Below are 13,873 nucleotides of genomic sequence, written 5' to 3' on the forward strand. Positions count from 1 at the left end.
TTGGGAGCCTGTGCAGATGACAGGCAGAGCCCTGAATATTCACGTGTTCAGAGGGGGGCCCCACTTTGCTCTCAAAGCTGAGCACACTGAGTTCTCTCAACAGGAAGGGCCCATTTTTCTTTCAACAAGAGCTATTCCCCGAACTGCATGTCCAGGGGTTGCATCTGCTAAGAGGAGCTGCCTTATTCTAATTTATCAGCCCAGAGTGACTGGGGTCTTTTGTTTTTTGGGGTTTTTTTGGTGAGGAAGATTGGCCCTGAGCTCACATCTGTGCCAATCTTTCCTCTATTTTGTATATGGGATGTCACCACAGCGTGGCTTGATGAGTGATGCAGGTCTGCATCCAGGATCTGAACACACGACCCTGGGCCATCAAAGCACAGCGTGTGAGCTTAACCACTACATCACTGGACCAGCCCCCAGAGTGAGTGTTTTATTCTAGTTTGCACAAAAGCACGGATGGCAACCAGGCAAGGGAGGCCTGTTATTGCCTGCCTGGCCCCCAGTGAGCAAAGCTGTCCACCTCTAGCCTTGCCTTGTTCTCTAAGACCCCCAGCCAGAGCTGATTGGACCAGGGTGGACACATGGCCAAGGGCCGCCAACCCAGAGGCTGGCTGGGGATCTATGACCTGGTGACATGGCACAAAATCTTGAGCACGGCCAATCAGGTGCCTCTCTTGAAAACCTGGACTTGGGAAACTCAAAACCGAGCAGTTCAGAGGGGCAGCCAGAGCCGTAAGCACTCAGAGAAGAAGCCAGGCGGAGAGGGCCTGCGGAGCAGAGAGCGAGCTGCTGCCATCCAGGCAGCACCGGCGACTAAGAGGCAGACTGACCGACTAACCCCGGGGGACACGGCTGAGCCACACGGATGTGTTGGGAGCCCGACTGAGTCTGAATCTGCTCTCCAGCCCAGGGTGGATTTTCCACGGGCATCCCCGTACCCCACACAAATCCTTCTGACCTGCTCCCCTGCACTCGCACCAGCAAGTGTGTTCTTTGCCGCTTGGAGCCCCCTGGGGATGGAGTGAGAAGGCGAGGAGATGGCGTGTGGTGTGAGGAGGGGCTGGATTTTCACTGTGCTGGGGCACCCACCCCTGCCATGCAGAGGGGTTTGGGGAGTAGGAAACGCCATGGAGGAGCCTGTCCCACCAGACAGGGCCCCCCCGCCAGCGGCTCGGAGGGAAGTCCCACAGGGCCCTGGGGCCTACCGGAGGAGAGTGCTCATAGATGTTGGTGCTGTAAGGCAGGTTGATGAAGATGGGGTCCATGTCCTGGATGTCTGTGATGATGATGGCCAAGTTGGCCAAGGTGGACAGAGGCCTGGTCTTGTCTTGATCCTTAGAGGACAAAGAATAGAGTCTTAGGGTTAAGCGATACTGTGGACATGCACACACATGACACCCATGTGCACAAACGTGCGCACACGTACATTTGTGCTACGCACCCCCGCAAGGAAAGGCGTTAGTGCGCTCACCCACTCTAAGAACCCACAGTGACTTCTGACCTGTGCAGGGAAATGCAAACAGGGCCCCCAAGGCCCAGCAGAAGGTGGTTTATCCAATGTCACAAAGCAGGGCTGCGGTAGAGCTGGATGTCCAGCCCCCAGCCCAGCCAAGGCTGACCGCCAGGGACCGCCCTGGTGGGTGGGAGGACAGGCTTGGGGTAGAGGGATGGAGCCGTCCTTCACAACGTCTCTGGACTCAGCCAGGGGCCACCTCCCCTCTCCACGCCCGCCTCCGGCCCCTTCTCAGCCCGGGGCAGCAAGGGCATGCCTAGGATGGGAGTTCCTCAGAAGAAAGGCCCCTCTGGGACTGGCATCCCTGCTCGCACGCTGGGTCTACTGGTCCAGAGAACCAGCAGGGGGCGCTCCAGGGCCTGTGACATTTGGGGGACTCCAGGAAGGAATCCTGAGAGGTCATGCAGGCCACCCTGCTGTGGCCAGGCAGGCAACGTTTAAACCCTCCCAGTTAGCTGGAAATTTAGTCCAAGGAAAGCTCACCCAGAAAGGAACCGAAGCCCATCTCCTGTTACCCTAGAATACACAGCCCGCTGTGATAAACTGTTTGAGTAGCCATGCTATTGAATGACAACAGCCAACAAGAGTAGAAACTACATGCTGTGTGCCGATTATATCCCAGGCACGTGCCAGACCCTCCATTTGCTCTTGTAGGTGTGTGTGCCCAGTATTCAGATGAGTTAACAGAGACTCAGAGAGGTTAAGTAACTTGCCCAGAGGCACATAGCTGGTAAGCATGTAGTCAGGACTCAAACTTAGATCCTTTTGACATAAAAACCTGCCCTAACTGTGTTGATTTGGGGCCCTGACATCAGCTCAGTCTTGACTTGCTGGGTCATTTCAAATAACTTCTCTTCCCTCTTGGAGTCTCAATTTCCTTCTCTGTGAGACGAAGGGGCTCAATGTAATGACCTCTACGGACCCCGCGGCTTATAAATCCTCTGGTCTGGCATTTGAGCCGCGACTGTGCTCAGGTTAGACCTCCCTCGGTGTGTCTGGGGTTGCCCGAATGAGGCAAGGCTGTCCCCATGTTACAAGCCTAGTGCTTGCTCCTGCCCTCCAGTCAGAGAACCGCAGAGCCTTCAAGGAGAAGGAAGGGCTGGCTGTCCTGAGTCCTCAGGGGCAGCCAACGAGAGGGCGAGGGCCTTCTGGGATGGGGCGTGGGTGCAGCAAGGGAGTGAGGAGTCTGGAGCTGGGCAGAGGGACCAGAGGGGAGACAGCCTCCCAGGCTCCACGACCAAGGGGCCCACAGCCCAGGTGTGGGGACCGCCCACTGTGAGAGCTCTCAGCCCGGAGCCTGAACGAGCGCCTGGCAGACAGGGCCGGAGTGGGAGGCCTGACAGGAAGTCCCCAAGTCTCTTGGGCAGAGGATGCCAGCGGTCCTCATTGCCATTACCAGGCTTTTGTGGGCAGCAGGCTTTCTTCAGCCTGGCACTGCCCTCCCCACCACACACCTGTGGCTGCAGTCCTGCTCCTGCTGCAGGTGCCCCCTCCAGCCCACTCCACACTCCATGGCCGGGGAGGGGGATGGCAGTGGCCACATCTGGCAGGGCAGGCACCTTGCCAGGCCTCCAGCTGTCACCCTGGGGCCTCAGCTCTCAGTAGCTTGTTCCCAGGGGAGTCCTCACATTACCCCCCACCCCAGTCTCCACCCAGTGGTGGGTAGGACCCCACTCTGCTCCCTGAAGTGCCACACAGGACAATCTCCTTGGGGAAATGCCCAGCAGCTAAGGGCACAGGGCCAGTCCTGAGAGGGACTTGTGCGTCAGGTAGGGGAGCCATCAGTACAGGAGGGCACTCTCGGCCCCTCCTGTTCCACTGCTTCGGCCTGATCGCTGGAAGATTAACAGCAATTTAACTGTACTCACCACCCCAGCTTGAGCCCAGGCCTGTTGACAGGTCTGGCCACCCAGATTCCTGCCCATGCCCAGCTCTGTGCTCTTCCCTACCTGCCCAAAGCCATTTTTATGGTAGATGGAAATAACCCACAGGGACAGGTTCATAGCAAGAAAGAGAGCAAGCACCTGTGCATTCTGGGCCCAGTGTGTGCAGATGGAGAGTGGTGGGAATGCACCACCCTGGGTGCCAGTGCAAGGCCCTTCGTCCCAGAAGACAGATTTACAAATAGCAGCACACATATCCTTCCAGGCAACTAACATTTAGCCAGGGGAGAAGGAAAGAATGTGGATGTCGTCTGCATTGGCCTCCCCAGGGGCTACTGGACCAGTACAAAGAAAAGGTTTGCATTTCCTGGTTCTTGGGGTCTCTCTACAATTTGCCTAAGCCTGGGGGAGCCGCATCTTTCAAACCAGATCCTTGACCCAGCCCCAGTCTTTCCCTGGGATCTGGGATCTGGGCTCTGTGACCTGCCAGGTGGAGGCCCCAGTGCTACTGACAGCCCCTGCTGCAGTGACATGGGACCAGGGATGCTGTGGATGCTGTGTGTCAGGCAAATGGGTCCTGGAGGGTCAAGAGAGGCCCCTGTAATTTGTTTTGCTCTTAGCATGAGCTTTGTAAACAGAAATCTAAGGGACAACAGGCCAGCTCTCACCCTGCTGCAAGCTGGACGCTCCAGCTGTGCCAGGAGGCAGTGGCCAGAAGCAGGGAAGAGGGGAGTACAGGGGCAGGACCCTACTTAGGGTGTGGTCTGCCTGTTCCTCAGGCCCCACAAACAGCTGGCGACAAAGGCCAAGCAGTTATGACATCCTGGACACTCAGAGACTCCTGCCCTTGGGGGTCTGGACTGGTGTCAGGCAACCCGGGTTTAGGTTCCTTCTCCCCACTACTGACTGGCCTGTGAGTCTCAACAGTGTCAGCCACAAAATGGGATAATTATTCCTCTCCCGCCTCCATCTCCTGGCTATCTCATCCTGGAATTCCCAGGGCCCAGCACGGTGCCTGGCACAGATGGGTGCTCCCTCATCTAGCATCCTCATCTAGAGCAGTGGCCAGGATGCCGGACCCTCTGGCCTCTGCACATTGGGTGGTGTCAAGGACACAGTTGGTTCTCCCACACTGTGAACATCCTGTTGGGGCTGCCAGTGCAGGCGCTGGAGTCCAGCTGCTGCGTGACCGTTAGCAAGTCACTAAACTGCTGCTTCAGTTTCCTTATCCGTCAAATGGGTATCTTAATAATCCTATGACAAAGGACTCATGACAATCCATTCAGGTGCTCAGCACAGTGCCAGGGACACAGCAGGAACCCTCAGTAACATCAGCTGTCATTATTATTATTCCTATTGCCAGCATCACTATGATAGCGCCTGAGTGGAAGGGAACCGGGTTGAGGTCCGCTGCTCTCTTCGAGGGTGGGAGGAGGCAGACACGCGGTTGCCTGGGGCCCCCGGGCGGCGACTCACCGTGGCGTTGACAGTGAGCTGGTAGGCCTGCGTGGTCTCGTAGTCCAGTTCGCGGATCACCGTGACAATGCCGCGGGCACTGTCGATGGCAAAGAACAGGGAGGGGGGCTGGAAGGAGTAGAGGACGCTGCCGCCCGCGCCCAGGTCGGGGTCCGTGGCGTTCACGATGAAGATGGGCGTCCCCACCGGGGTGTTCTAGGGTGAAGCGAAGCAAATAAAAGGGTGAGTGGAGCTCGGAGCAGCTGCCTCCACCAGTGACTATTCCCCCAAAGCCCATTAACTATGTCCCTCCAGCCAACCAGACCCGCGGCTCCGTCATTTTTATTCTAAGAGGGTTCACAGGAATTTGAAATGCAGCATCTATTTTTTCTTCTTTTTTTGATGGCCTCCTGGTGGCCATAACAGCACCAGTTGCAAAGATGATCTGCTCATCCTGGAGTTCTGGATGAGGGCCTTTCGGTCCTCAAACCCCTGTTTCTTGGCGGTTTTGCTTTCTCTGTCGAGAGCCCCTGGGCTGCCCAAGCCCCAGGCCCAGGCTGCTCTGGCGCACACCCAGGAGTCTGTGTATGGGAGGTTTCAAGGGCAAGGGTCTGGGAGGCGTGTGCTCCAGGAATGTGGTGGGGGACCTTTGCCTGGCACCACAGAGGTCACCTGGTTTGCCCTGGGGTGGGGCATTCACATGCCGTCCCTGGGCCCTTGCAACCTGCCACCAGAGGGGCCCTCAAGGCCTGCTCAAATGTTGCTGCCTCCTGGGAGCCTTCCCTGATTCCCGCCGCTGTACAATGTGTATAGATCCTTGCCCTTTTCTGACTTAAGGTCTCGTGGAAGCCTTCCAGACCCCTAAGACAGGTCAGCCCCCCCCCTCCCCCCCCACCCCCCGCAGCTGTTAATATTCAGGGTCCCACAGCATCCTGGGATTCTTCATCATCCACATTTATTCTACAATTCCGTGGTCAGCACCTATCTTCTCTCACAGCATACGTGCTCCACGGAAGCCACGGGGCTCTATCTGCCACCTTGCTCAGCACGGTGCCTGGCACACGGCTGGTGTTCAGTAAACATCCTTGATGAAGACGTGAGCGAACCTCTGGGACAGCACTTAGCACATCACCTTCTCAGGGTCCGCATCCTCTGCCCACCTGGCAGCTCTCTTCACTGCAGCACCTACCACAATGCCTGGCAGGCAAGCCACGCCCGCTCAATGTTGGTTGAGTGAATTATTCATAATTTAGAGAGTTCTGGACACACCTGAGGACAGGCAACCTAATGAGGCTCTTCACAGAGACAGAAAGGTAAAAACAACCCCTGCTCCCACTGACGGACCAACTGCTGTGCCAGCTCCTGTGCTACGGGCTTCATCTGCCAGCTCGGCAGGTAACAAGTAGCTTTCTGGGTGGGAGCTATAATCCTATTTTCGAAAAGGAAGCTGAGGCTCAGAGAGATTAAGTAACTTGCCCAAAGTCATACAGCTAGCTAGTGGTAGAACAAGGCCTTGAACTCAGGTCTAGCTAATTCTAAGCCCATGATCTTAAGCTCTATACTAAACACTGATGGCAGTTCTTTCCCTAACTTTTCGGTATGATGCCGAGGTCAACTGCCACCACGGGTGGTAGCTCCTAGCTATGAGTGTGGGACTGGCCTGTAAGCTCCCTGAAAGCAGAGACAATATTCCTGGTCCTCTGTGTTCTCTTTACATGGGGACAATGACTGGGTCCCTTCTGACACCTGCAGGGTTCCTTTCAAGGTTGGCATCCACATAACTGCCCCCTCTGTGCCACTGGCCATGACCTAGGCCCTGCGTCACTGCCTTCAGCAGATTCTTCCTTTGGGGACTAGCCCTGAGCATGCTGGCAGCCCCTCCCTGGGACTATCTGCCTGAGGCAAGGGTGTTCTTTCTGAGGCCCCAGTCAGGCTGGAAAGAGCCTCCAGAGAACACCACCACGGGGTGGCCTTTGTTTCTGAGCGTGCTGATTCTCCCGCATCACCAGGCAAGTGTCAGGCGGAACGGACAGGCTCATCAGCTGTCCTTCTCCAAGCAGCACTAAAGACAGGAAGCAGACGGGGGAGGACCCTCTCCTCCACACCATCCATGACTCCCCAGTGCCCCTGAGCAGAGAACGCAGGCCCTCAGGGTCTGGCCCTGCCACCTCCTTCACATTTATGTCCTGGCAGGTGTCACTTCTTGGTCTTTTGGCGAAGCTCAGGGGTAGTATCTGTTCTTATCAGTTTAATATTTCCTGGCAGGTAGACCTATTTGGCACCCAGCAGACTCCCTCACACCTCTGGACTTCTGAACCTGCTTTTCCTTTGCAAGGTCTGCTCTACCCAGCTTGGTGGCTTGGAAAACAGATGCTCTCTTTCCCTCCAAAAGAGAATCAAGTGTGCAAAGAGGGCTGAGTGGACAAGTGCCAGGATTTTAGGGATGGACAGACCTCTGTTGGAACCCCAGGCTCCCTGTGTGCCTTTGGGCTAGTTACTTAACCTCTCTGATCTTTAATCCCCCCTCTGTAAACTGAAGTTAATAATATATCATAGGCTTAGTGTGACGAGGACATGAGCTCATGAGTGTAAACTTCCTAGCACATAATGAGTGCCTAGAAGATGGCAGTTATGATTTTATTGTCTGAATGCCTTCTAGAGAAGTGCAGACAAGAACACCTTCAAGGGTAGGGAGGGAGGTGTCAAGAAGCACTACGAATGTTAATGATACTGTGCTGGGCGTGCCCTGTCTGCACCTCCCAGATCCACTGAGTACCCTGCTCTGTCTCGACCTTCTCAGCTCCACCTCCTTGCCCCAGGGTGACCTCAGAAGGAGGAAGAATTTCGGGTATTGGTTCCCTACACCTTCCAGCTCCAGCCCACCAGCCCTTCCTCCTTTGCCCCAGCTTTCAGTGGGCTCCGGTAGCACTGTCCCCTCCCCTTCTCCCTTCCCCTAGGGGCAGTAAGAGCTTCCCACTGCGGCTGGTCTCTGGTGCCTAGCACCCCTTAACGCCCCTCAGCTCAGTCCACCCTCCGTAAGTTGTCTATTCTCTTAAATGCTTTTTCACTGAAAGAAGTACTTGAGACGATACTCGAGATGGTCTGTTTCCTGGGGGACCCTGATGGATACAGGCACTCTGCAAATCCACAGCCCGAGCCACCACATGCAAAGCCATGGAGACTGAACTCCCAGTGCCAACACGTCACCATGTGGCATTGGTCTTGAGATCTTATGAGGCTCTCGGCTAGCCTCCAGGTCTCTCTTTTGCCCCTTCTCTCTCTAGATCCAACACACACATCACATATTTGTGCCAGAGTCAGGCCCGTGCTTCAGAACAAACACTCCATCGGGGCCTGTGGGTCCCACCACAAGAAGCGGTGGACATGTTTCCATTTCAGAGCAGCCAGCGTGCCGTGAGGCAGCGAGACAGCCCTTCAGAGCACCTGGCTAGCCAGCTCAACATAACCCCCACGACGCCAGTGCCCGGAGCAGAGGGACAGCTCCCGCGAGAATGTCAGCTCTCCAGCCACCTGCCTCAGGGAGGAGAGGACATTTCACCCACCCACACCGTGGCATCCGGAGCCGAGGCTCTCTGAGCCTCTGATTAGAGGATTTAAGGGCACTATCCAGGAAGACAGCGGAAAAGGGGAAAGAAGGCATGGTCTTGTGTCTGACCTTCTTGGATTACTTTTCATGCCCTGCAGTGAAAACCTATTTAATATCTGCATAACTTACAAAAGGTTTTAAATGGGCCTGGCAAAGAGCCATTCATGTACTTAGGAGGAACAAGCCAGTGGAGAGAAAAGAATGCTGACTTCCTGCATGTCAGGCCCTGGGCGCCACGCTCTCGCAGGGGAACGGGACGGTCTCTTCTCCGAGCACCTAGCTTCCGCGGCACGGAGACGCACGGAGGCGGCCCAGGTCTGCGCCCTCAGCCACGCAGCGCTTCTCTCTGGCACAGGCGCATCTGAGTTTCCAAGTACACTGCAGGCAGGGAAACCTGGTGGCTCAGAGTGTGGACTCCAAGTCAGAACCCCGAAGTTCGAGTCCTGGCCCTTCCACGCACAGCGGGAGACCTCAGAGGTATGCTGTTAAACTTACTCTTTTGGGCTCACTTTCCTCATGTAAAGGAAAATGTAAAAATGGAGCTGTTAGCAGTACCTACCTCCTAGGGTTGTGAGAAAGAATTACAGAGATGAGTGTGAAAAAAATAAAAAGCTTCTGGCTGAGCCAGCACACGGCAATATTGAGCAATACTCAACAAACGGTCATTGCAATGATTATTACGGTAAGAAGATACCATCACAGGCAGGGTGAGATGAGCCCTATCTAAACGGGGGTATCAGAAAGAGTGTAAACAGCCAATTAATCTCTTCATCACGAACTTAGACAAATGGAAACTTTAAAGTTCAGAAAGAGAACATCTCAGTTGATTGGTTCGTGGCTGCTGCACATGGGCTGGGGGGACAACCTCTGGAGACCCTCCAAAGTGGGTTAGGGAAGCTGTGAGAGGAGGGGTAGGGTCTGAGGTACCTGGAGGCCAAGGAAGCTCCTGAACATGGAGGCCAGCCTGACCAAGCACCACTGGGGATGGCTTGAGTGTAGACAGGGGTTATCCAGTCAGGCCTCCCCACTTTACAGATGGGAAAAGCGAGGGATGTACCTCGCTCTAGGTCTCACAACTGGTTAACGGCAGAGCTGTGACTGGAAATCAGGTGCTTGATTAATATATAGTGCTTTTCTCACCCCACCTGGAGATGCCAACACTGCCTCCCGCCACCCTTCTTCACAGCTCTGCTCCAGGGGATGGACCTGGGCGGCCACATTTGCACCATGCACTTCAGACCCAGGCCACATCTGATTGGCCCTGGGGTAACTAACTGACTCAAGCAGGCCAATCAGGTAGGGCTTTGGAAGTTAAATCCTCTTCTGTGGGGACCTGAGAAAGAAGATTCTCACTGTCGGGCTAGGGCTGGAGTGGGCACCATGGCAGCCTGAAAGCCACACAGAAGCCACAGTTACAGGATGGCAGAGAGGCCACGGGCAACCAGGGGAAGCCCACCTGTGGTGAGTAGAAGGGCGCAGGTGAGGGAGAAAAACGAGACAGGGGCTCTGAGGGTCCCCCGGCCCTGGTCGGCACAGGCCACGTCTAGACTTCGTTTCCTGTCCCCGACCGTGGTGCTGAGACACGATCTGAGCTGTCCTTCCTGTGGGCACCCCCTGCTCACACTGGCCTCCAGGGGTCTCAGCTCCTTGCTCCCCCTGCACCTCCAGAACACCTCCAGCCATGAGCAAGGCCTCCTCATTGTGGCAGCTCCGCCCAGGCTCTCTCTGACCCTCCCTGCTGGGATCTACCCCTTCAACACCCAAGGCTACTGCCTGCCCCCCTTCCCCCCCACCACACTGTGCAGAAAGCAGAGCTGCTGGCCACACCTCCTAGGCTGAGGGCACAGGAGGTAGTAATGGGGAGAAGAATAAAACAGCCCAGATGAATGAATGCTAGCTCCCTCTTGTTTTTTTCTCTTTTTTTTTGTTGAGGAAGATTGTCCTTGAGGCAACATTTGTGCCCATCTTCTATTTTGTATGTAGGATGCCACCACAACATGGCTTGACAAGTGCTGTGTAGGTCCGCATCTGGGATGGGAACCTAGAACCCAGGGACCCGAGGCTACCCATGAACTTAACCACTACACCACCTGGCCAGCCCTTCCCTCTTCTTTTTAAGTGTCCCCAGACACCCCTTTTAACATGCAGATCCACTCAGGTCACTGCAATGGTCAGCATGCATGTGGCGGTAGCAGGGGAGGGCAGGGGACAGCTCAATCGTGGGCTTGACACCATCGGCCTGGAGGAGAGATGTCCACAGAGCCAGGCTCTGCCCACCTAGAGACAAGGAGACCAGGGAGAAGGTGCCCTCTGTGTCTGGGCTTGGGGCTCGGGGGTCTGCAGAACCACGGCCAGGGTGAGCCGGGGCCCTGGAGGCACAGCCAGAGGACCACTGCAGCTGGAGGTGGGGCTGCTGCATGCGAGGGCAACTCCTGCCCGACAGTCATGGTGGAGACTGGCCCCGGGTCCACCTCCTCACTGGAAAGGAGGAGCTGGTCTTTGGAGGAAAGGCCCATGGGTGTGAGTACTCCTGCGTCTGAGGCAGGCCTCTTGGCCCACTTCTCTGCCCCAACTCTGCTTCTAGCACCCCTTCGTCCATGGCACCCGCTGCCCAGTCCTGCCCACTGAAGGGGAATCTCCCAAAGTGCATGGCCCATGCCTCCTGGGGGCCAGGTGCGTGTTTAGGCATCAGTCCTTGCAAGCCCCTGGCACTCTCAGCAAGGGGTCCACCGCATGCAGGTCACAGACAGGGCAGGCCCCTGCCTCTTCCAGTTCCCATTTAAGCTCCACATCACTTCTGATGGACCTGCTGTAAATGGGCCACCCTGTGCAATTCAGAGACAAATAAATCTTTTTGCTACTCCTGGGGTGACAAGGGAATAGACTCTGGGAAAGTTCTGCCGTGCAAGGGATCTTGTTCGTTAATAATAATGATAAATAGCTCACTTCTCACATGCAGCGTGAGTTACATTACACTCTGGGTTTCTCCAGAGGTGGCTCGGGGTGCTCACTGGAGCGGGTGGGGTGCGCACATGCAGCGAGGGAGAAAGAGGGCCAGAGAGAGAGGCAGAGAGGGAGGGCGGAGAAAACAGAGATGGAGAGAGTGGGAAGTGGGGAAAGGGGGCATGAGGGTGGGGAACAGGACAACATGAGGACAAAGAAAAACAGGATGGGATGGTGAGTAGGCAGGACTGGGGGCCACAGGGAAAATGGGATGAGAACAGAGAGTTCATGAGAGAAGAGAGAGGGAAGGAAGGTGGGAGAAAGCAACTAAGCGAAAAGGAGAAAAAGAGACATTAGAGAGGGAAAGTTGTGAACAGAGGAAGAGAAGTGTAAACATTCAAAGCAGCAGAGAAAGGAAGATAGAAGCAAGAAAAAAAGCACGCCACAGCCTCACATCTTCACGGCGTACCACCACCCACATTAGATTTATTCTGTATCCTCGGCCAAACCTGGGCAACCAGCCCTACCATTCCCACCGTCAGTGCCATCTCTAAAGGCGTTATTAATATTTATGAAATGCTTGCTAGATGCTGCCACAGTCTTTAATATCTTATTATAAAGCCTGTTATAAAATGCATTAGTAATAAATTCCTGACAGATGGAGTTCTGACAAGGTGCGGGCGCCTCCGTGGATCCAGGCTGGGAACAGACCCTCCTGGAACACACATGCGCTGCTCAGAGGCTGGGCCGCTGGTCCCTGAGGTGAGGTGGGGTGGGGTGGGGGTATTCAACCCTCCAGTCTCAGGCCTGGTAGTCATCATTTTCACACATCTTATCTCATTATCCCCTTTTCCCAGATGGGGGAAATGGAAGCTCAGAGAAATAAGGCAACTTGTCCAAAGTCACACAGCTTATCTGTGGTAGAATCAGGATTCAAATTCAGGTCACCTCTGTGTCCCCAGACCCTCAGGGACCCCAGAGATGAGGGCGGAGAGTGGGCACAGGGCCCCTGCTCAAGTGTGGCCAATTTAATCACCTCCCTGTCCAGGAGGGCTGTGGCGACGTGGGAGCCGAAGATGGGGGCTTCAGGCAGTCTGCGTGAGAGAAGAGTGGGTCGATGGAGGCTTCAGCCCAAAAGATGTTTCAGCAGGAAGGGGGTATCTCAAAATTTTCACAGTTTCCCTGGGGATCAAGAAATGGGTGCCCACGGTGACAAGAAGAATTAAAGCCAGAAGTACAGGCCTTTCTGACAAGGGGGTACCTGCGGCAGAGGGGGCACTGTGCTTTGGTTTCTGCTGAATGCCAACGCAGGCATCTCTTCACTGTGACTCTGTGGCAGGGGCCCACTGGGGGGCTTGGAGAGAGTGTCATTTCCAAATGTGAAGTTTTGAGGTTTTGTGGCACGCCAGTTTATGGGGGAGGAGAAACGGGGTCTATGGGAGATGTGGGCTGTATTTCTTTCTCAAACAGGCAAGGAGTGTGCAGGCACCAGCTGAGAGCGAGGTCCAAGGAGAGAAACAATGGAAGGAGGAGAACTTGGAGGGCCAGGTGCCCACCGGGCCTGGAGGGACATCTCGGGTGGCCCGTCATGGTCATGGAGAGGGCATACCCATTTGTGCACAAACCCACATGTAGCCAGATGTGCTCCAGCACCCCTCTCTGCAGGAGTCCGGAAGAGGCCATTTCACAACATCTCTTGTCTCGACCAGTGTCTGCTCTCTCTCAGATGATTCGCACTGGACTCTAAAATGTGCTGGGCGTGCTCTGAGCGCCAGGGCAGGCTGCCAGGGGGAGGTGCCTGCTCTATGGACAGAAGGAGCCCCACAAGGCTGGGCCCTGAGTCCCACATTCTCTGACACGGCTCGAGCAATTTCCCTGGGCTGGGCTGGCCCCCTCAGCTCTTCCACACTTCCTTGGAGCCAGCTCAGTGCTCTCCCCTCTGCAAGTCCCTCTGCCTCAGCCTCCAGCTGTGTACGGCCTATTCTGAACCCCAGGAAGACATTCATCAAGCGCTTCCCTAGCGCCCTCCTGACTCCCCACGTCTGCCAGAGCCTTCACCTGTCACCGTGACCTTGGACCTGCCAACCTCTCTCTTGCCTCCCACTCTTCACCAGGGCCTATCAAGTCTTCCTTCCACATCCCTCAAATCCTTCCTTTTGTCTTTGTCATTTACCTTGGCCACCTCTGCAGTCCCAGCACTGTCACTTACATATAGAAGGCTTTCCATGAATGTTTTAATAGAATCAGGACTTCCAGCTAAAGATGGCAGATTGAACACATCCATTTATTTCTGGTTTTGTCCCAACCCCTCACCAAAATGCTAAGATGGGAATTAAAAACGCATAAATCCACAAGGGCAAAAGAACAGGGGAGGAGACAACAGCAGATGAGAGATGGCAATAAAATCCCAGAAGCTGGAAACGGATGGAACTGGAAGCTACCTTAGGAGAGAGGGGAAGGCGAGGCTGA

General features: G+C 55.3%; 1 protein-coding gene across 6 annotated transcripts in view; it reads right to left on the reverse strand.

The window, feature by feature from the left end:
• Positions 1–13,873, reverse strand: part of CDH23 (cadherin related 23) — a 398,494-nt gene that overhangs the window by 234,808 nt on the left and 149,813 nt on the right. For all 6 annotated transcript variants that reach the window (XM_046653203.1, XM_046653202.1, XM_046653200.1 and 3 more), the window contains 2 exons: positions 4,876–5,070; positions 1,209–1,337 (listed from right to left, as the gene is read on the reverse strand). In XM_046653203.1, coding sequence (XP_046509159.1) covers positions 1,209–1,337; positions 4,876–5,070 — 324 coding nt within the window. The remainder of the gene's footprint in view (positions 1–1,208; positions 1,338–4,875; positions 5,071–13,873) is intronic.

The sequence above is a fragment of the Equus quagga genome, chromosome 2, assembly GCF_021613505.1.
Source record: "Equus quagga isolate Etosha38 chromosome 2, UCLA_HA_Equagga_1.0, whole genome shotgun sequence".
NCBI lineage: Eukaryota > Metazoa > Chordata > Mammalia > Perissodactyla > Equidae > Equus > Equus quagga.